This window comes from Cydia strobilella, chromosome Z (assembly GCF_947568885.1).
Source record: "Cydia strobilella chromosome Z, ilCydStro3.1, whole genome shotgun sequence".
NCBI lineage: Eukaryota > Metazoa > Arthropoda > Insecta > Lepidoptera > Tortricidae > Cydia > Cydia strobilella.
The window spans coordinates 55,347,903-55,369,910 of NC_086068.1; the positions used below are offsets into that span (position 1 = coordinate 55,347,903).

General features: G+C 38.6%; 3 protein-coding genes across 4 annotated transcripts in view; 2 read left to right on the plus strand and 1 right to left on the minus strand.

Moving 5' to 3' along the window:
* LOC134755207 (uncharacterized) overlaps positions 1–22,008 on the plus strand; it is a 417,347-nt gene that overhangs the window by 382,529 nt on the left and 12,810 nt on the right. The gene's annotated exons all lie outside the window — the stretch shown is intronic.
* LOC134755196 (chymotrypsin-2-like) lies at positions 8,373–21,187 on the minus strand. Of its 2 annotated transcripts, XM_063691717.1 has the most exons (7): positions 21,094–21,187; positions 18,179–18,341; positions 17,565–17,673; positions 15,569–15,706; positions 13,028–13,174; positions 10,950–11,103; positions 8,373–8,492 (listed from the first exon to the last, which is right to left on the minus strand). In XM_063691717.1, exons 1-6 carry the CDS (start codon positions 21,140–21,142, stop codon positions 10,954–10,956), a joined length of 756 nt encoding a protein of 251 aa, XP_063547787.1. In that variant the 5' UTR covers positions 21,143–21,187; the 3' UTR covers positions 8,373–8,492; positions 10,950–10,953. The 2 variants fall into 2 exon arrangements, with proteins under 2 accessions (XP_063547787.1, XP_063547786.1); XM_063691716.1 differs by lacking the exon at positions 8,373–8,492 and having other exon boundaries at positions 10,698–11,103.
* On the plus strand, positions 8,403–8,846 carry LOC134753790 (uncharacterized). Its single transcript, XM_063689730.1, has one exon. It carries the CDS (start codon positions 8,403–8,405, stop codon positions 8,844–8,846), a length of 444 nt encoding a protein of 147 aa, XP_063545800.1.

Sequence of the window (22,008 nt, forward strand, 5' to 3'; positions counted from 1 at the left end):
AAGTATTAATTTGTGCGTTTATTTAAAAAGTTTTAGACAAAAACTGTTTACAATGAGTAGGAGAACTGATGCTTTTTATTTAAGCCCCAAAATAACAAGCACTCTGTACCTAACACGCACGTCACTTGATTATCTTCGGCTTTTAGGTGATTCAGCGTTTTCGCCGTTAATGTAATTAATGAATAGGTTACAACCTACTCGTAAATTGATATATTTCAGAATTTGTTGCATAAACATGAGCTACTAAGATAATTAGTTAAAAACCAAAAGAAAAAACAAATTGCTGTTTCATATAATTTTTTCAGATGTTTATTTAGCATGTTTTCTATGAATAAATGTAAATCTTAACTGTATAAATAATTCTTTGGCATTAAATTAATATTGTGTTATATAGCTAGAGGCCCTTTTTATATTATTTCATAATTTTTGATGAACATACATGGGGGTCAAATCGGTATCTTTCATCGTCATATAATTGGCTTTTGTTTGATCCGTACTGAACTTAGAAGATATAACCAAACAGAGACGCCTTGTCTGTAATTTTCTATACAAAACAGTGCCGATTTTTGCGGGGGAGGGGAACGTCAAATGTAAACGTAACGTAAAAATAGCCATGTCCGATTACGTCAGTCCATACATTGTGTATGACCATTGGCCGCCTATTTTCGACAGAGGGGAACGCCTGTTAATGGCTACTCCGTTTGGTTATATCCTCTAAGGTACTGAACAAAAAACCACGGGGCTTTGTCCATGATTTCTTAAGATGCATGTGTGAGGTGCGCAATAAAGAGCATAGTATTGTATGCATCCACACCGCAGTTAAGTACTTACTTTTTGTAGACCGTTTCCAAGGGTTATTGCTAAATTAGGTATCTCTGTACGCGAACGCCACCACGAAAGTTACTTAAAATAGTTAAAATTACCGTGCTGCCCAGTGTTGCTCCACAAAACTTAAGTGGTGTATGCACCATTAACACAAAATTGAAAACCTCCAGTATCATGGCACAAAAATTGTTGGTCATTTCTGTCCACACTCTACTGCATAAATTATGAAAATCAGTTATGTAAATCACTTTAACATTTAATGGTATGTAAATTGAATTAATTGAATTATCATATTGCGTTTTCGTGGAGCGTACGTCATTTCAATTAGCTTTTCGGCTTTCATGGAGTGTGTTTACGTTCACATAGGTAATTCATTAATGGATGTATGACTAACTGGCTTCAGATATCATAGTTAAAAAAATACAGCGAATTTAAGTTTTTCATACAAAACTTGTTTTGCTCTATTTCGTTTGTTTTATAAACTGGAGCTATAGTGGATTGGCGAAACATCAGGCTTTAGGTTACTTTTCGCTCATGTCGTCGCATATATGGACATATTTGGTATCAGTGCATTCAGTGTGATGTCCTGAACACAAATATATGAGATGACAAGCGCGAAAGTGGTGGGGGTAGTTGCTGTGACGTCAAAAAGTCGGCAGTACAAAGTTTTTTACTTTATTTTTTTAATCATACCATGTGGGGTATCAAATGATAGGGCTTTGTGAGTAGATCACAAATATATAACATACTGTATCATTTTTACTACTTCATCTAACAAATTATTAGAAAACGTTCAAAAATTTCACAATCCACAATTGATTTTGAACTGCTCTACATTGCAAGTGACTGAATGGATCATTCCAAAATACATACCAAGTGACTGCGAATATCCTCTATATAACGTTAAAAAATTATTAACTAGATATAGCCAAAAATAAGAAAAGTACATCAAGTTGAAAAAAGTATAATTTTCTGTAACATTAAACTGCAACTATTATTAAAACAAACAAAAAACCAGACTATTTACATATATTTTTGAAATGGTCTTTTCACTAGCTTTCATTTGATACCCATATTGCTATAGTAAGAAAAAAAACATACCTAAAAGCTATTTATGCATGCCAAGTTTCGTGCTTTCTGCCGGACAGGACCATAATTGAGGCTAGGAAGCCGCACTAAAATAACTGACGGGCTTTTAACTATTATTTCTGACAGTGTTATGAGGTCTAAGTTTAAATTGGTCGGTGGCCTAAGATAGCCTTTTGGTGGGTCAAGTCACTCACGCACGAAACTTGGCATGCATAAATAGCTTTTAGGTTTATAACTATAAGAATAGCACTAACATACACACTACATACTAGCCCACTGACCTATAATTGAGTGAATTATAGGTCAGTGGGCTAGTATGTTAGTGTCTAGACCTAATCCAAGGCCCTTCGGGTCAAAATAGAAATAGTTTGTTTGGTGTAAACTATGAAGCAGCTGTATTATCTATATACAACTTATTCTAAGAAAATACATAACACCAAAATTGATACGTCTGGCTCCTTATTCTGGGCATACTAATCAGGAAATCCCAATTTGGGACAAAAATGTATACCTTTTCTAAACGTTTTCATAATTCAGGGAAACGTTTTTGAACACATGTACGGTCATACGGTGATATTGCGCTTATATTTAAGGGTCGGAACGCGCGTGTAATATCTCCGGTGTTGCAGGCGTCCATAGTCTACGGTAACTGCTTACCATCAGGCGGGCCGTATGCTTGATTGCCACCGACGTGGTATAAAATATATATAATAATATTGCAAAGAATTGCACTCTATCTATTCGCCAAATTTTATCGAAATTTGACGAACAAAAACGACAACAGTATTAATAAAAGTCAGCTCATTTGGTTGGTTAGGTACCAGTTGCCAGTAGTTACCAATTTCATTTGAAATTAAAGCAAATTTTACCGCATTACATTCTAGTACTCAGTGGAAAATTGCCCTTTTATCTTGATTGGAAAACTGACCTTTTGGAAAGCCACTTGATCGTTACTCGTGGTATGATACAGACTTAAGAATTATACACCGTGGGCTGGTAAAACCCGAAAGATTATGAAGGTTTCTCGCGCACCGAGGGTTCCGTACAAGCTTTAAATTTTCTCATGTAACTATAATGACGAAAGACTTGACCAGAAGCACAATAGGCTATTTGACTAATTTTTGAAAATGGTTTTAATTTATTGTTTATGACTTAATAATTACACTACATTGATATTTCCGTGAAATTTCCTGTATTAAATATATAAAAAAAAACAATGTTAAAGTTTATTTATTTTGAACGCGCCTTAAACGCTGTTTTTGCAAAGGGGCTAATCACGTGACACGTGTGACATCACGCGCAAGTAAACTCAGTCAATGACCTTAGTTAATCTTATGGTTTATGTGCATTGAATTCATTACTTCACTGTGAAATGGTATATAAATGGTGTATAGTGCCGCAATGTTCAAGTACGACTATAAAAAATCCAGACAAATCGTTTGTTTCCATTCCAACGAATCCCAAAAAAAGAAAAATGTGCTTAAAACTAGCGCGAAGAGACCCAAAGAGCATTTTAGCGCATACAAATGTTTTTATGTGTGAAGACCACTTCGATGTAAGTAATATTTAACTATAAATAAATATGGTAATTAAAGCAGCGGATTTTGTTATTTAACGAAACAAAATCTAGGTATTTAATGTATTACTACATAACCTCATAACATAGCTCTTTCAGCATTAGTAGGTCGTTAGTAGCATACTTTTTCTTTCAAACTAAAGTGCAGTATGGATGGAGATACTATTCTCGTCATCGTATTCTATATTATATCGTCGTTGTATTCGTATCATCGAAATCGAAATGTTCGTACATAAACAATTTCTACGTATACTCACACAGCTGTTTTTACATTTCTAAGTTCCGCAGCATAGTAATCCGGATTATCTTTAAAGAAAAGTGCAACCATTAATGCGTCTATGTCTGGTAGGTTGCCGCTATCAGCTTTCACATATTTCGGCTCCATTTTGAGATTCTTATGAATATTGTGCTACTGGATATACGGATAAATCGGAATATATGAAAAAACTGTGGAACAATAACTAAAATTAACTTAATCAAATAAAACTGCTAAAACACTCAAGACAATCAAGAATGTTTACCCGCGTGTGACGTCATCCGAGCGTTGACCAATCACAGAGCGTTCACGTCCCTGATGAAATTTCAAAAAATATTAAATTTTCTTTCGTTTTTTTTCCAAAAAATAAACATAATTTACATTCAAATATAGTGAAATATACTTCATTAGTTTATTATCTTTCAGGATGACAGCAATTCGTTATATATTTTTAATGTTGTCAAATACCCTATTGTAATGGCTAAGCATAATTGTTTACAGCGCCCTCTATCGGCAAATCGGCTAACTAATTTGCGCGACCTGTATGTATGTTGGTTTTTCAGGGATAATTCTTTATCATGTGAACCGAATTCGTTGGTAAACTTCGGAGATAAGGGGGGGAATGGTATTTTTTTTTTCACATTTTCCTTTATAACTTCAATTTTTGCACTACGAAAAAAAATGCTTTGTAATGTTCAATTTGAGCTCTTTCAAATGAGATCCCACCCCACTTGTCCTGGTAACTAGTTTGAAATTTTGCCCTCTCTTTAAATTGGGTATTTTCCAAAATTAATAAACATAATTTTAAGGGTTCCGTACCCAAAGAGTAAAAACGGAACCCTATTACTAAGACTCCGCTGTCCGTCTGTCCGCCTGTCTGTCACCAGGCTGTATCTCATGAACCGTGATAGCTAGGCAGTTGAAATTTTCACAGATGATGTATTTCTGTTGCCGCTATAACAACAAATACTAAAAAGTACGGAACCCTCGGTGAGTGAGTCCGACTCGCACTTGGCCAGTTTTTAAAAATACACTTCCAAGATGTCTGGTTTAAGCGTTGTTCATAACTGTTCTAAATTTCAAATCGACAGCTTAAGTAGTTCTCTAGATATTTAGCAATGTGACAGACAGACGGACGGACAGAGTCGCACCATAAGGGTTCCTTTTGTACCTTTTTGGTACGGAACCCTAAAAACACACAATTATAGCTGCGACGCAGTTCGCAGCCCCGCAGAGTCAGGGAGCCGACCGCGGAACCGCCGCCTACTTGACACCCTTCGGCCAAAACTCCTCCTTCAGTCGCTAGATGTTCAGTTGGAACTACTTGGAACGCTCACCGCAAAATAATTAAAATTCACATTATGTCGAGGTTCCGTCTAACCTAACTTTGCACCGACTGGAACCGAACAAAGGGAGGAAGTGTGTAAGTGTTATAGAAATTACACATTTATGGTGACATTGTCACACTTTGTCATTGAAAATGCCGAGCAGAACTACCTACCGCTACTACTACCGCTACTACTACCGTTTTTGTGCTCACCAGTTGGCACCACTGTAGATGTACCTAGGTCCAGAAAAACAGATTTTTAAAATCAATACTTTCTAATATACACAAAGGTATTTTAACGTCTAAATGTGTCATTTTCTTGTCAACCTGTTTTATGTCATATATTTTAGTTGGCACTTTCTTTACACCACTAACATTTATTGAGATATATCTATTGTTTACCATGATTAATCAAAGATTGACAAAGATTTACCACAATTATGAATAAGGAGTGAAAATTCCCTATAAAAAAGCTTGAAACCCCCAAAGACCTCCATCTACACTAGCCGGCAACGCCCCTAGCGGCATCTAGCGGCGAAATTAAACGCGGTTGCCCTCATTAGCTTGGTTAGATTTGAATAACACCTAAAGTATTTGGCGTTTTAGGCCAGTGTGTATCTCCAGCATTATGCGCCCGGCGATTAATTCGGATAGCCCGATCGATTCCGAAGGATCTCGAGGATAAAATATAAATCGAGCGGCTCATGTTTCATAAGCCTTAAACCAAGGGCTTACCTATATAATGATTAATGTGGATCCGAATAACCCGACTTTAATGATAGATTCTGATCCTTAATTTGTGTAAAAGAGTTATACACGGTGGGTAAAAAACATATTCATACATTATGGTTGGTCCCAACCTCCCTGGGAATGGGAATGCACTTATTTTTAGCCACCGTGTATATGTATACATAGTATAGGCCTTGATAAAAACAAAAATAAAATGGCCACGTGCGAGTCGGACTCGCGCAAGGTTTCCTTACCATTACGCAGAAAACGGCAAAAAATCACGTTTATTGTATGGGACCCCAAAAATATTTATTTTATTCTGTTTTTTCGTATTTGTTGTTATAGCGCCAACAGAAATACATCATCCGTGAAAATTCATCAACGGTTCATGAGATACAGCCTGGTGACAGACGGCCGGAGAACGGACGGACAGCGGTCTTAATAATAGGGTCCGCTTTTGGTACGGAACCCTAAAAACGGTATAATAATAACTTTTTTGAAACATACTGCTTCCTTTTATGTGAATCTTCTTTACTACCTATAATTAACTTTTGGGCCTCTGGGGTTTCAATGTTACGAGTAGGTACAGCGAGCTGCAAAATTGAATGGGTACATTAATACATTATGAATGGTATTAATTGATAAATGGCCAGCTGGGTGTACGTTAGAACTGCTGATAGTTTGACATTCAAAAGTGCATCGATTGTAATGAAGTGAAAATGGAGCGTGAGATGCACGCATTGTGCGCCAATCACACAGACGATCGTCGCCGTCGTATCAAAACCAGTTTAAAACCATAGCCATATTTTAAATCAGAATGGAGACCACATTTTTACATACAACCGAACTTTTCGAGGAAGCCTAAAAATACAAGGGCCTGACACTCTTTGATAGAGAAAGATAGTCTTATTGCGATTCCTTTAAGAGTAAAGAGAAAATAGTGCCATGCTTTTGTCCTTATCACCGACCGGGTGGCATCATAGGTAGGAGGCGATGGCGAAATACCGAAATTTATTAAAGAGAAAAAATCCTATGCTGCCCAAATTTTATATGAATATTCTTTCACTTACCCCGGGCGCTCGTTTGCGCCTCTATATATAACTACTTGTATATACTATGTCTATAATGTAGACCAACAACAACAGTCCCGAAAAACACGGTTAGGTTCGTGTGACTTAACTAAAACAAAACTTTAAGGGTCCCCGGCAAGCCCGGTTCTCCATACAAATTACAAACGTAGTTACGCTCTCATTTTAAAACGAGTAGCCAGTTTGCTCTGAAACTTTGTACTTACAATAGGATGAAGTATATCTATGTCTGTAATTAGTTTATATAGCTTCAGATACCATAGTTAAAAAAATACAGCGAATTTAAGCTTTTCATACAAAACTTGTTTTGGCTCCTTTTCGTTTGTTTTATAAACTAGAGCTATATAAACTAATTGCAGACCTAGATATACCTCATGTCATTGTATGTGCAAAGTTTCATTACAATCGAACACGTAGCTTTAAAATGAAATGAAACTCCGCTTGTATGGGACGGTGAAATTCGGCCGAGCTTGCCGGGGACTTAATCGCATGTAAAAAAGGAAAAACGCTTGAAAATTAATTCCTTAATTATGTTAGTTAAAACGTGAAAGTGTACAACAGGTTTCTAAATGCCGAATGCCTTGAGAAAACCACGGCATAAACTAACTGACCTTGCTCCTGCCTAGCTCCGACCTTGGCCTGTTTTGGAAACCGCACAGTAGGTAAATGGCCGCGGACGCCTCGACCCCTTTTGAAACATTAATATCGAGCCGCGGAATTTGGCCACTTGAACGATTCCAAATGCTTGCAGTTTGTTGCTTCATGACAACCAATACAAGAGTCAATTTTCTGTTGAATAAATCTTTCTGCCAAGATAACTGCATCATCTGCAAGGCATTTGAAATGACAACTTGTGGAAATGTCATCAATAATGTCAAATTTCGATGAAAAGATGACCCCTTCACTTTGCTCCAAGCTCCAAAGAGTAAAGTTATTCTTTTTTTTGTAACTTTTGCGTCACTAACGTAGCTACTTATTTTTTAAGGTCGAAACACACCATCGCACCGCACCGCGACCTTGGAGCAGTCCTAGGAATAGGTAGTACTGGCGTGGGCTTCCACACTATTGCACCGAACCATCAAAACCGTCCCTCCATGAAACCGTCCATGAACCGTCCATGAAAAAAAAATGAAAAACATGGAAATATGGGACACTTGGCAACACTGGCGCACGTGTGCGGCAGTCTGTAAGGTAGGATCGCACCGTTTTGACGGTTCGGGGCGATAGTGTGGTGCAAAGAGTAGTATTATTGGTGTGGTGAAAGCCCAATTCCTAGAACTGCTCCAAGGTCGCGGTGCGGTGCGATGGTGTGTTATGACCTTTAGCCTATGGCTGGCAATAAATACTAGCTAATAAAACTAATTTGAATGCTAATATTCTTTCTCCTGTCTTCAAAATTCATATTTTATAAAGAGAACAACGCTATTTCAATTCTGTATGTCACGACAAGACAAGAATTTTGTACTTAATTTACCTACACATTTAAATTAAATCCTAATGTAAATCGGCAAAATGAGCACTCCGGCTGAAGAGACTTTTGTCGACGCCGCCAAAGACCTGGATGACACCTGTACGCCGACCGGCAAGGCGCTGACTCAGTTCCTACGGAAGAAAAGAAATGGAGCTAAGCTTATGGATATATTAATGCATTTGAAGCGGGAGTTCCACAATACCAGTATAGCTCCACTTATTACGTGTAACGTGGCCAGATGTATAGAGGCTGGAACGAATTATGGGTTTTTAGAGAGGAAAGGTTCGCGGTTTTGTGTGAGCAGGAATACTAGGCCAAGAGATGAGGATGAAATGAGTGCTCGTAGAGCAGAGGAGCAGAAGGAGCCGGAAGATGTGCAATCGCAGCCGTCTGACAGATGCCGCCGACGCCGACGCCGGCGCCGACGCCGACGCCGCGGACGCCGCCGACGCCGCCGCCGCTCCTGTCGGTGTCCGCGCCGCTGATTTCGATGTTTTTGTGTTTGTTTTGTATTGTATTATTTTATCAATAAAATGTATATCAAATTTAGGTGTGCTTGTTAGAGCAAAATTAATAATTATGGCAACCTTCAGAAGCACGAACCAGGACGAAATAAGTATATATTATATTGCGTATGTATTTTAATGTACGATTCCCACCGACCGGCTGGAGTCAGGCCGCCCCGGAGCGCATTTTCAATGTGCCTGCATTATTATGTATGGCAGAAGCGACGGAGTCCGACCGGCTTTCGGCCGTAAATGTGAAATGCGTGCCGACACCGCCCGTCCGGTGGGAATCGTACCTACTTTTTAGACAAAAATATAGCTAGAAGGGTTGTTTCCATTCTTTACTATTTTTTTATTTTAAGCCATTTAGAATGTATCGTGTAATGGGGTTGGCAACTGTCAAAGGTTTGCAGAGATGGCGCCATCATAGCTTGCCCCTTTATCTATGAGATTTGGCACAATTTTGACACAATTCTAGGGATCATAAACATAATATACAACCTAGGGATCTAGGGATTGACAGGGCAAGCTATGCTGGCGCCATCTGCTAATTATTTCGACCGGCCAACCCACAGACCTGAAATTTATGCAGTTCTGTGGGCCAACCCCATTGTATGAAAAACTTTTATCAAACGAGGTATCAATACCTAGTTTATATTCTCACCGCATGAAATACGGTAAGTTATAGATTTGTTAAGGGGCTTGTAAACGGGCAATACTTTTACTGCAATATGTGGCCGACAACTATTGGTGTCTTTCTCTAACATGTGAGTAAGAGAGGGACACCAATAGTTGCCGGCCACATCATACTGCAGCATGACAATATGGCCCATACCTTTAGGAACATAATGTTGAATTCTCAAAATGTTGGATTCTCAAAATGTTGAATCTAAAAATGTTGAATTCTCAGAATGTTAATTCCCAAAATGTTGGATTCCCAAAAATGTTGAATCTCAAAATGTTGAATTTTCAAAATGTTGAATTCTCAAAATGTTGAATTCTCAAAATGTTGGATTCCCATAATGTTGCATCTCAAAATGTTGAATTCTCAACCCGCTTATCGCTTGGCGGGGCTCCTATTTCTGGGCGGTTTGCCCTTCGGGCATCAGAAGCTACCTAACGAACCTAACCTACCTACCTATTGAGTGAAATCCGTGAAAACATTACACTTTGGGGAAAAAAGCGTAGGTAGGTTAGGTTTGTTAGGTAGCTTTTTAAATTGTTAATTCTTTCATTGATATGTGTTAAAATTGTTGAATATCAAACGGTGTCGCCATCTACACGAGTACAGACCAAAGGTATGGCGCCATCTATTCGAGCATCGAGCATATATAATTAGGTAGTTAAGAGATTGTACCTACTAAATAACAACATTATATAATCATTTAAAACACTTTTATTTATCACAATCTAAAATACGAAAAGTAGGTTTGCAAGTTGTTGTTTACATCTAGACTTTTAGATTTGTAGGCTTCTAATCTAGTGGTAAAGTAACGTTTACTTAACCATTTCGTTATTATCATTTCCATAACGCAGCGTACTACGTAGGCGAACAACACGCGAACGCGAAGTGAAGCGCTTTGATACCTATAGAAGTGTCCTACGTGGGCGATCTCGTTGCGAACGCGAACGCCGTGGGCCCGCCCGCGCCGCTTCGCTTCGCGTCGCGAGTTGTTCGCTTACGTAAGACGCAGACACGTCTATTATATCCACAGGAATTATAAAATATTAGATTGTACAACAAGGGCATATAGTCGAGGATTAAAAATTATGCTTGAGTTATACACTGCTTTTCACTTCGATTGTGAGTATACACACAATATTTTAGGTTATTCTACCATATTTATTCAAGACTAAAGAAAATTGTAGAGCTCCGTCAGCGCCGGCAGGGCTGGCAGTTTATATGGCAGATTTTGGACTTTATTGCTAAGACAATAAGGGTCGTAATAGATGTTTTTTACTTTATGCTCTAAAACATAATAAGCAACTTTATGTCGTCTACGCACGACTTAAAGTTGAACTTTACGAGCATGAGAAGTGAAAAAGCTATTTTAAAACAAGATGGGCCATTATTTTAGTTACATGGCTAGTCATCGGTCGAGATCCGCTCAAGAATCCAGGTGGTGTAGGAGTACACGCGTGTGTACACGTCGGGGTAGCCGCGTGCGCACGGCATGCCCCATGACACCACCCCCACAACCCGCCCCCCTTCCACTAAAGGGCCCCCGCTGTCACCCTGAAATTAGAAAAATAGTTTATTAATTTTACTATTTTTTAAACAATTCCCTTCGACCTGAGTAACGGTAAATTTACTGCCAACTATCGACACACGATTAAAAGTAAAAAAAAAATTTTTTTTTTAAATGTATATATGTACAATAAATTATTTTTTATTTGTATTTATTATTTTTATATGATTTTGACCCAAGTTCTTTCACTGATATGTGTTAAAATTATTAAATAACAAACGAAACCGTCAACGCCATCTAGCCGAGAATAGGCCAAAGGTTGGTATTGGTGGTATCTGTGCGAGAATCAAATTTTCTTGATTTCCAAGGCACGTTTTTTGCTTAGACTTTATTCGTCTTATACGGAGTTATATAGCTATTCTTAGCCCTTTCCCGATTCACCGGATTCTTGTTTCGCCGGATTCCTAGTACGTCACAATCCGAGTATACGAGAATCCGACGAAACAAGAATCCGGCGAATCGGGAACTAACCCTTCAAAGTACAAGCGAGATACACTGCCAATGATATCAATATGAGATCAATTCGTAAATTTCGAATGCCACCCTACTCGTCTTAGCAAAGTTACACTAAGTCAGTTCAAATCCGCTTAGTTAGATGCTTTCAGGTCATGTTGAAACTCACGAAGGTAAATACGGTATAGAACTTTGTCGCTTTAACATCCACATGAGGCACTATATGAATTCATCGAGAGACTTAGAGCGGTAAGAGAATAAATTAGCACAAAGTTGGAGTTCGAGCTGTGTACATAGTGCTGCCAAGTGTCCTTTCATAAATACTGGCAGGTACATATTTTATAGATGAAGCACAGATCACGAGATGAAAATGAAATATAGAGTGGTGTTTCAAAATAGGAGCTTCATAGAAGGAGTCCATGGGCATACCAACATAGTGCCAGGCGTGACTCACTCCGCGATTTCGTCGCGCCGCTACAAGTACATGCGGTCGCCCCCAGTTCTGAGGTCTAGCCATAGTAATTGCCGCGCACCGCTACGAAACGGAGGCCTGTTCGCGCATGCGCCACCTAGCGGTCATATCTGTCGTAATAGACGCGTTTTGTTAGAGAGTGAATATTCTTACCTAGTACTATTATTTATTCTGTGATAGTGCGTCAGTTTGCCACCCAAATGCTATTGAGTATAATTTGCACTGCGTAGCGTTCTTTTATTGCCGGAAAAACCTCGATATGAAGGACATTTCATAGTTCATTTCGCCGCCTATAGGTGCTCGAGGAGCGGGGGCTGGAGGAGCAGAGGCATAACCAAGATGCCAGTTATCTTATCTCTATCAGTCTTCCATATTAGTGCGACAGCGAGTACTCTAACAGGTCAGTTTACTGAACGGCGTCAAGAACTTCCTTGAGTGTACTTGCCATCAGGTTTGACCACGACTCACCGGTTTGACACTTTTTGATGATTTCATCACCTCGGCTGCTCCAACATACATACATATATTATATCTAATAGGTATAAACTGAGGCACATCTTGATATTACTTACAAGGCAAGCTTCCTCACCAGCCTGTGTCAGGGAACATATCTGGGACTCGAACACCGGGTTGATGCTGATCGTTTCAAAACCGCGAAGAAGACTGCGAAGAACGTCTGTTCTTCGCAGTCTTGTACGCTCAACGCGGTCAGGTTGATCACGTATCTGGTATAAACCGGCCGTTCCAACATATAGGTACATACGAGTACATATATCTAATATACACTGTGAAGTGGAGAAGGCACATCTTAATATTACTTACACGGCAACCTCCTTCACCAGCCTGAGTCAGGGAACATATCTGGGACTCAAACACCGGGTTCATGCTGAACAAACGCTATTGGCTGTCTTATAGTACGCTCAACGCAGTCAGGTTGATAACATACCTGATATAAACTGTGAAGAGTACATCCTAACATTACTTACATGGCAAGCTCCCTCACCAGCTTGAGTCAGGGAGCATATCTGGGACTCAAACACCGGGTTGATGCTGGACAAACGCTCTTGGCAGTCTTGTACGCTCAACGCGGTCAGGTTGATTATCTGAAGGTGGTCAGGAAGATTGCCTGGATACTGGCGAAAAAGAAAATAGTTATTTGTTATACAAGGGTGCACAGTTGTATTTTACCCGTGAGTGTGGAATTGAAACACAAGCAAGCGAAAGGATTCTATAGTTGAACCACGAGCGAAGCGTGTGGTTCTTAAATAGAATCCTGAGCGTAGCAAGTGTTTCAACACACGAGAAGTAAAATACATTTGCACCCGTCACTATAGCGAGGAAAGTGCAACATCCACAGGCGTTAGATTGTCTTCATCACTGGAATCACTCATTTTTTTACGATAATACGATATTATAACAGAAAACTCTGGAAGTTGTGTATTTTTACGTGTCGGAGTCGGTTAGAAAATTTTTGTTGACAATTTTGACATTTCTGGCGATGCGTTTTGAAATTACATCGACTCAACTTGTGCGTTCAGAATTACATTCAATATCATTTAAAAAAACAAATGTTTCTTATGGAATTTAAGGTTTATGACTTAAAATAATTAAATAAAGCTAAATTTGGTATTTTATATTAAATTTTCAAACCATTTATTTATGATAATTAATATCGAACGAACCATTATTATGAGCGTTTTACGTTTTGTTATTTGCCAAAAGCTACTTAAACATGCTCCATCCAAGGTCAAATTACTTTCCCCACTAGTGGATTAAATGCGTTTTTCCCCGCTTGTTTTAAAGGATAAAAGACGGCTTTCCGAGCTAGTGAGGGGAAAAATATATTTTAGCATTGAGGGACCGATTCACAAAGTGGTGTGAAGCAGCAGTTATAAATTATTCTCAAGGAACCGGTCATCAAATCGTGGCCGTGGCTTGATGACTGTCGGACTAACTAGAATGCATATTCTTGGTGAAACTGTAAACGTTAAAATTAAATTGCATTTTGTATTCCTTTAACACAACCTTTGGACAGAAACGGCTTTGGACAGAGTAGCATGGCGGTCTTTGGTGTCGGAGGCCAAGATCCACTTCGGGTCTCACGCCACCGGCAGTAACTGCAGTAAGTAAGTATATATTCCTTTAATATAGGTTCTAGTTAATTTATTTGTTTCATTTTTTCCATTTTATTTTCTCGAAGTAAAAGGTTTTTCCCGTATGCGTAATATTAAGATCCATTTTTAGGGTTTCGTACCCAAAGGGTAAAAACGTGACCCTATTACTAAGACTCCGCTGTCCGTCCGTCCGTCCGTCCGCCTGTCACCAGGCTGTATCTCATGAACCGTGATAGTTAGACAGTTGAAATTTTCACAGATGATGTATTTCTGTTGCCGCTATAACAATAAATACTTAAAACAGAATAAAATTAATGGGCTCCCACACAACAAACGTGATTTTTTGCCAATTTTTGCGTAATGGTTCGGAAACCTACGTGCGCGAGTCCGACTTGCAGTTATTTGATTAACTGATGTAAAACGATCAAAAAAGCTAAACAAAACATGTTGAACTACCGTTGAAACAGTTACAGATATTTTTCAGTACGTTCAAATTCGTGTACTTTTAATACGTAATGTAATATTAACGATAAAAAAAACATAATCTACATCACACAGCTTTTACCTAATTAAACTCTTGTCTGTGTATGATAAGATGATAAGGATCCTGACCGAATCTTTTAGCATTTTTAGGGTTCCGTACCTCAAAAGGAAAAAAACGGAACCCTTATAGGATCACTCGTGCGTCTGTCTGTCTGTCCGTCTGTCTGTCTGTCTGTCTGTCCGTCTGTCACAGCCTATTTTCTTCGAAACTACTGGACCAATTAATTTGAAATTTGGGACTCATATGTAAGTTTGTGACCCAAAGATGGACATGTAACGTAAACAAATTAATTTTACCCACGGGGGCCACTTTTGGGGGTAAATGAGAAAATTAAAAAATTAAGTTTGTCAAACTATATCGTGTTACATATCAAATGAAAGAGCTCATTGTTAGAATCTCAAATATATTTCTTTTATAATTTTAAGATAAATAGTTTAGAAGTTATCCAAGAAAATAGGCAAAAAAATGACCACCCCCCCCCCTTTATCTCCGAAATTACTGGTTCAAAAATTTTGAAAAAAATACACAAGACATCTTTACCTATAGATCACAGGAAAACCTATTAGAAATGTGCAGTCAAGCGTGAGTCGGACTCAATTACTTAGTTTTTGATCCGACACCTACGGGTTTTTTAAAGACATTTCACATAAAAATACATTGTTTAAATTGTGTAATGTACGGAACCCTTGGAACGCGAGTCCGACTCGCACTTGGCCGGTTTTTTTTTCGACTTTTGTATTGCTTTAGTGCAATGGCTCCCATATTGACATTTGATCCTAAAAACAAATCTGATCGACTGATACTTTTATTATCTAGCCTATTACTAGCACAATAAACGACATATAGGACAATACACGACAATGACTTACTGCGATCCGGCCCCAGCCGCTCAGGGACAGAGGCGCTCCGTCTTCAGTGTCGGAGTCCGGCAGTGCGATAGGCTGCACTAAAGCGTTGAACACTATGTCTTTGGACACGTGGATAAGGCTGATGTCTTGCGTGATCACCTTTGGAAAATCGAAAATCAATTTCTGGCAATAATAGGATGCCGTGCCATATGCTTAATGGCAAATAAATGGTCAATCTTCAATTTTTGCTATATATTCATCATTCACGGAGCCCTACAGAGCCATATACATTATCGGGTATCGGATAACTCTTGGAGAAAGGCAACTGCTAGTAAGTGCCCTATGGCATAAGGTCTTCGTTTTTGGTTTAAAATTTATTAAAATATTTACTTCTTTGTGGTCATACCAAGGTCCGGTATCGGAATAGGCAAATAGAAAACGCTCTTAGACTTTATATACACATCCAATTTAATCAATCATAACTATTTCTATCATATCTGTCATATCACTACGTATTTGCCTCACAAACTAGTATCTAGGAGTCACCAACATTAATTAAGAGTCCCAGAGCAAGCTCCGCGAACTTCACCTTCCCATACAAACGGAGTTTTGTTCTCATTTTAAAACTACGTGTTGGATTGTAATGAAACTTTGTTCATAGGTAGTTTATATACCTCCAGTTTATAAAATAAACGACATAGAGTAAAAACTATTTGTATGAAAACCTTAAATTCGCTTTATTTTCTTAACTATGGTATCGGAAGCTACATAAAGTAAACTAATTACTGACTAAATATACCTTATCCTATTAAGTTTCAGAGCAATCTAGCTAGTCGTTCTAAAATGAGAGCGTAATTACGTGTGTATGGAGAACCGAGTTAGCTGGGGACTCATAACAACAGGTGCATCCTAAAACCCCACTGGGGTTTCCTATTGTACTCGACGTTCAATGCACCTCAAACGAGCTCCGTCCTTTGAATCGGATAAATGTTATTATGATTCCTGGAAAATTTATTTCAACAGTTAGCTTAGTAAATACAGTTAAGTGGGGGCGTAAAGCTGAGAAATTAAAAGGAAACAAAAGATTATTATGTCGTGTCGAAATCAGCTTTTTTTGACCTAAGGAACAATCGTGACAAGCAGCATCGCCTGAGAAAAAATGCATATATTTTGCACTTACCCCAGTGTATTTTGGACTAAGTAGATATAAATCCTTTGGAACACTAACCAGGAGGCCTAGTCAAGATGACAATCGTTGAAAGAAAACGTCAATCGAAATTTTAATAATTTATGGAAATTGTCACGTGGCTTTTCGTAGCATCTGTCATCCCCATGTCATCCCAATACATTTTTACTTTTAGTTTGGCATTTATTGTCATATCATCTTGGCTAGGACCCAGATTGACATTTTCGTCGACTTCCGGTTCGATCGCCATCTTGATAGTAGCCTCGTGATTAATTTCTTTGTTTTTTGCTCATTAATATTGTTTAATGTGTAATATTGATAGCTTTATTACACAGTAATCTAATGTGGTAGTGTGCAGTGAATGGAGAATTAATCTCAAAGCGTGTTTAACCACCATTCTGGAGTCAACGGCCGGTAGTCCACGTGCTTCTCGTAAAATCCAGCTATCGGTTTTACGAGACAACTACAACAACCACCGAACAACGTCGTGCTCTAAGAGCATTTGGTATTTCTACCTCTAACCGTGTCTGGCTAGAGCCCTAGAGGCCCATAATTTTATTGTTTACCGTACACTGGCTATGGCCGATGGCCGATATGTTTTAATCAAGAAATATTAATTCGATCCCACGTGGATACCACTTTGACGTTGGCGAAATCATCGACAGTATCGATGGAGCCATACTACCTGAAAAATTGAATTGACATTTTCGTCCACGGAGACCAAGTCCACTGAGTAACGGAAGTCTCCCTTAGTGAGACTCGTTGTGCCCACCACTACTGAGATCAGCCAGCGAGCCGTTCTGAAATAAGGAGGATTTAAAGACAACTAACCTGGCTGTCATAGTTTTCGTGCACGGAGACAAAGTCCACTGAGTAACGGACTCCACCCTTAGTGAGACTCGTTGTGCCCACCACTACTGAGATCAGCCAGTGAGCCGTGCTGAAAAAGGGGAGTGTTATACTCAATACTCAAAGTTTTACTGCATTTAATGTGTACAGAGATTTTGACTAATCTTGAGACTAAGTACAGTATCGATATGAACCCTGCGAGGGCAAATACGGGAGAACTAGGAGTTTACTGTTACACATTCTTTCTTGAGTCCAACTCACGCTTAATCAATTTTATTGTTTGTTACTTTGGACATTGGGTCAGTGTCAGTCATAAGCACCTTTATTCACATCAAGAGTTGTATTTCAATTATATTATTTTATCCACTTAAAACCTTTTTTCACCTTGCTGGGATGCTGGGCGTCTATTAGGGACACAGTATAGAGACCTGAAATCTACTGCAGTGAGCGTCCAACACTTGATGAGAATGTTTCCTCAGCAAAAATGCGAGCCAAATACCTGTAGGGATTCCTGGAGTCCACACCAAGTCCACACACTGCCGTCTCTGTCTCTACTAGGCCCTATGGCTTTTCGTCGAGGCCTATAATCTACATACCTCTCAGTACAATGCGCAGCAGTCAGCACCCACCGCTTGTTGAGAATGCTTCCTCCGCAAACATGCGAGCCAAATACCCGTAGGGACACTTGGTAAGGCACACGGCCCTCGGGCGCATCTTGGCCCCCCACTATGCGCACATTAGGGTTTGGTAGCGAATATCCTGGACAAAAAAAAATCAAATTATAATCGATATTGCATAATGGCAATGCAATTTGATAAGTCGATGAAAAGTTGACAGTACCTAATCGAACGAGCGAGCGAAGCGAAGTTCTTACATTCAACTTGGAACTCACAGCTGGCTAGGGGCACGTCCCGGCATTTCGATATTTTTAAGCTGAACTATCAGAGGATAATTTGATGGACAATAACTTAAGTAAATTTGTTCTACCGGAAGGACTGCACTTTAGCTGACGCGGAGTTCAGGGCTCATATTTTTTTTTATAGAAAATACTCATCATAAGGAATCTCCCCACCAAGTCTTATGGTGCGGAACCCCATAGTTTTCGAGAAAAAAAAATGTTAAAGTTCCCATACAAATTGGCTCAACTGCACTTTAGCTGACGCGGAGTTCAGGGCTTATATTTTTTTTATAGAAAGTACTCATCATAAGGAATCTCCCCACCAAGTCTTATGGTGCGGAACCTCATAGTTTTGGAGAGAAAATATGTTAAATTTCCCATACAACTTTCCTTCAACACGGCTCTGGCGCATTCAGTTGTCAAAACAGATGAATACGTTCCTAGCTACGCAGTTTAGGACAAGGACAAGAACAGTGACAAAAGGGGGTACGGGGGGGTGAAGCCCCCCAAGAGGGGGGCTCGAGGGGCGAAGCTCCCCGCATTAAAAAACAGACACCATAAGATAGTTATTAATATGGATTGGTTAGGTGTAGGCCCTTCGTGTATTTAAGTAGTTACGAGCTGGTAACCAGTCGACGAAACGCCGCTGTCGCGGGGCTTCTACTTTCGCTCTGAAGGACGAAAGAAACCTAACTAACCTATGCAGTATATGAATGTGATTTAATATGTAACCTATACAGGTTAAAAATAACTATCTTATGGCGTCTGTATTTTAACCCCCCTCTTGGGGGGCCTACCCCCCCGGCCCCCCTTTTGTCACTCTTCTTGTCCTTGGATGCGTAAGAACGTATTCAGTTTAGACAACTGAATGCGCCAGAGCCGTGTTAAAGGAAATTTGTATGGGAACTTAACATTTTTTTTCTCGAAAAGTTCCGCACCATAAGACTTGGTGGGGTGGGGAGATTGCTTATGATGAGTACTTTCTATAAAAAAATATGACCCCTGAACTCCGCGTCAGCTAAAGTGCAGTTGAGCCGTTCTAACAAATGAAATTGGGTAAACGTGTATTGAAGGCATTATATTTTAATCATTAAATTATGAGCAGGCTCGATCAGGTTATTTAGCTGGAAGAGCCTAGAAGGCCAAAAAGCTATTAAGCACGAGAAATACGAAATAAAATGAATAAAATAAACATAATATAAGTATTTGACATTTGACAAGAAAGATTATGACTTACTACAGATACAGTTTATTTTAATCTCTATCGTGACAAATCTATCAATCAAGGGCTCCACAGACGTTGCAATAGATCGCACGCGGTTATCGATTCATTGTCGACTACGTAGACGTAGGTGCATTCAATTGATCTATCTTTTTGCTAAACCGCGAGTTCTCAGTTCAGGGCGAAGTACTAGTAATAATTAAAATTGTAAATTAATGTTTCATAAAAGCGTTTAAATATTTCTTTCTTTATTCAGCGTAGAGTTGTACGTCATAAACGTTTTCTTTTTTTACACGCCATGCTTACTTTACTGGTCTAACAAGCACACATTATCCTCGTATTATTAAAAGATTCAACTGCATCGCAGCTTTAAAAGAATACCAACCTTAAGGTAATTGCTTTAAGGTTCAAAACCAAATGATTTATATATCTTACATAGATTGTAAAATGTAAAGTATCGCTAATAACATGCCACAGCAAGCTGTTGCGCTAATTTCAACGGTTTCCTTTGCGCAGGCAAACTGCAATAACTTAGGTTTTTTTTTAATGTTCTATTTCGAAAATTATTTCGAGATATGAGGTTTATAAACATAAGTTTCCGACATTTGATGCGATATAATAATCGAGGATTGAAGATATTTCTACAAATATACTTATGACCTTAGTTTGACCTTTCTCGTGTGCTGAATATAAAGTTATCGAACCATAAATAAATCCGTCACTCACGTAATTGTCAAAGTTGTCATTGTCATCAATTGTCATAATTAAATTTTTCAGTTAAACCGCTGATTTGTTACGATTTGATTTATAATTTTGATCCTAAACAGTATATTTAATTGCTAAATAGATCAGAAACCTTGTTCCTACGTGTGGGAATGATTCACAAAAATAATAGTTCGAATCCGCGAAGACCTATATATATGTGAAAGATGGTGTCGTAAAGTACTTAAATGTGGAATGGAATACTTCAAGTGTTACCTACACACAGTATTGCTGTGAGGATCACGTCGATGTAAGTATAAAATTAATAGTAGTTTACTACAAATATTTAAAAGCTCATTTTGTTGGTAGGGTTTAAACTATTTATTAAAATTGACAGTAAATAAGAACAATAAAAGTATAGGTAGGTACTAGCACCCAAAAGAAAAGGATGAGTATATATAGTTTTTTTTTTTGTTCTTATTTACTGACAATTTGGTTTGACCAACTAAGTATAGTTTTATTTCATGAGTAACTAATGGTCACGGTCACCGAAGACATTAGTTATTATCTGACATATTTTTAATGCTAAATATCATAAAAAGGGCATGGCGCGCCCGAAGGTAAATATGAAACAAAGACACGCAATAGTTTAAAATTAATTCAATAAAATTAAAACAATATTTACTCACCCTTAGCAATAAGCCCAAGAACAGTAACAAACAAAAACCATTTAGACATAATTATGGCTTTTATTCCACCAGTTTAATAATTCTAGTACAAAACAGTCCATTATATACTAGATCGATAATTAAAAGTGCAAGTGATAAGGCACTTCAGACTACACGATTAAAAGGTGTAGAATTTATTTTGTGTCTATTTTCAGCTCTCTGTCTATAAAAGGTAGGGTTGATTTTGTTGAATGTTTGACGTCAAGCTTTTGTTTTAGCTTGCGTGGTCACTTGAGATTAAAGGCACTCACGACGAGCAAGGTTGGTGTCCGAGTAAAAACCCCAGCCAAGTGTGAGTCGTAGCTTAAGAGGAATGGGGACGACCTGTTCATACAAACGTACTCCTCATTTTCCTCTCTGAATATTAACATAATGGAAAATATTTTAAATTATTTCATGTAGGTACATTAACCATAGCGTAGCCAAGGGAAATAACAGGAAAATTATAACCAGTAATATATTTATCAGAGTAATTGAAACAAAAGGTAAAAACAATAAAAGATCGCAAGTTTCGCGCGGAGAGACTAGTTTTCTTTTAATTTCCTGGCTTCACGCCATTTTTCACATTGTCCGATCCGATATCGGATGTCGAAAGGAAGTAAAATGTAAGATATTATGTTTCTCTGTATTTATTTATGCATTTTAATAAATCATTATTATTAAAAAACGATAAATAACGTAAAAAAGGCGGACAACGCCAATGTCACTCTCCTGCAGCTGTTTTTGTCTAGGCGCCTTCCGACATCCGATATCGGAAAGGCGCTTCCGATAAATTCAGCCATGTTGGAGCCCTCTATCAGCTGTCGGGCCGATAATATTTGTTTGTGTGCGTATTTGTAGGCATAATGATTGTTGTAGTGTGCGTGATCGCTAAAG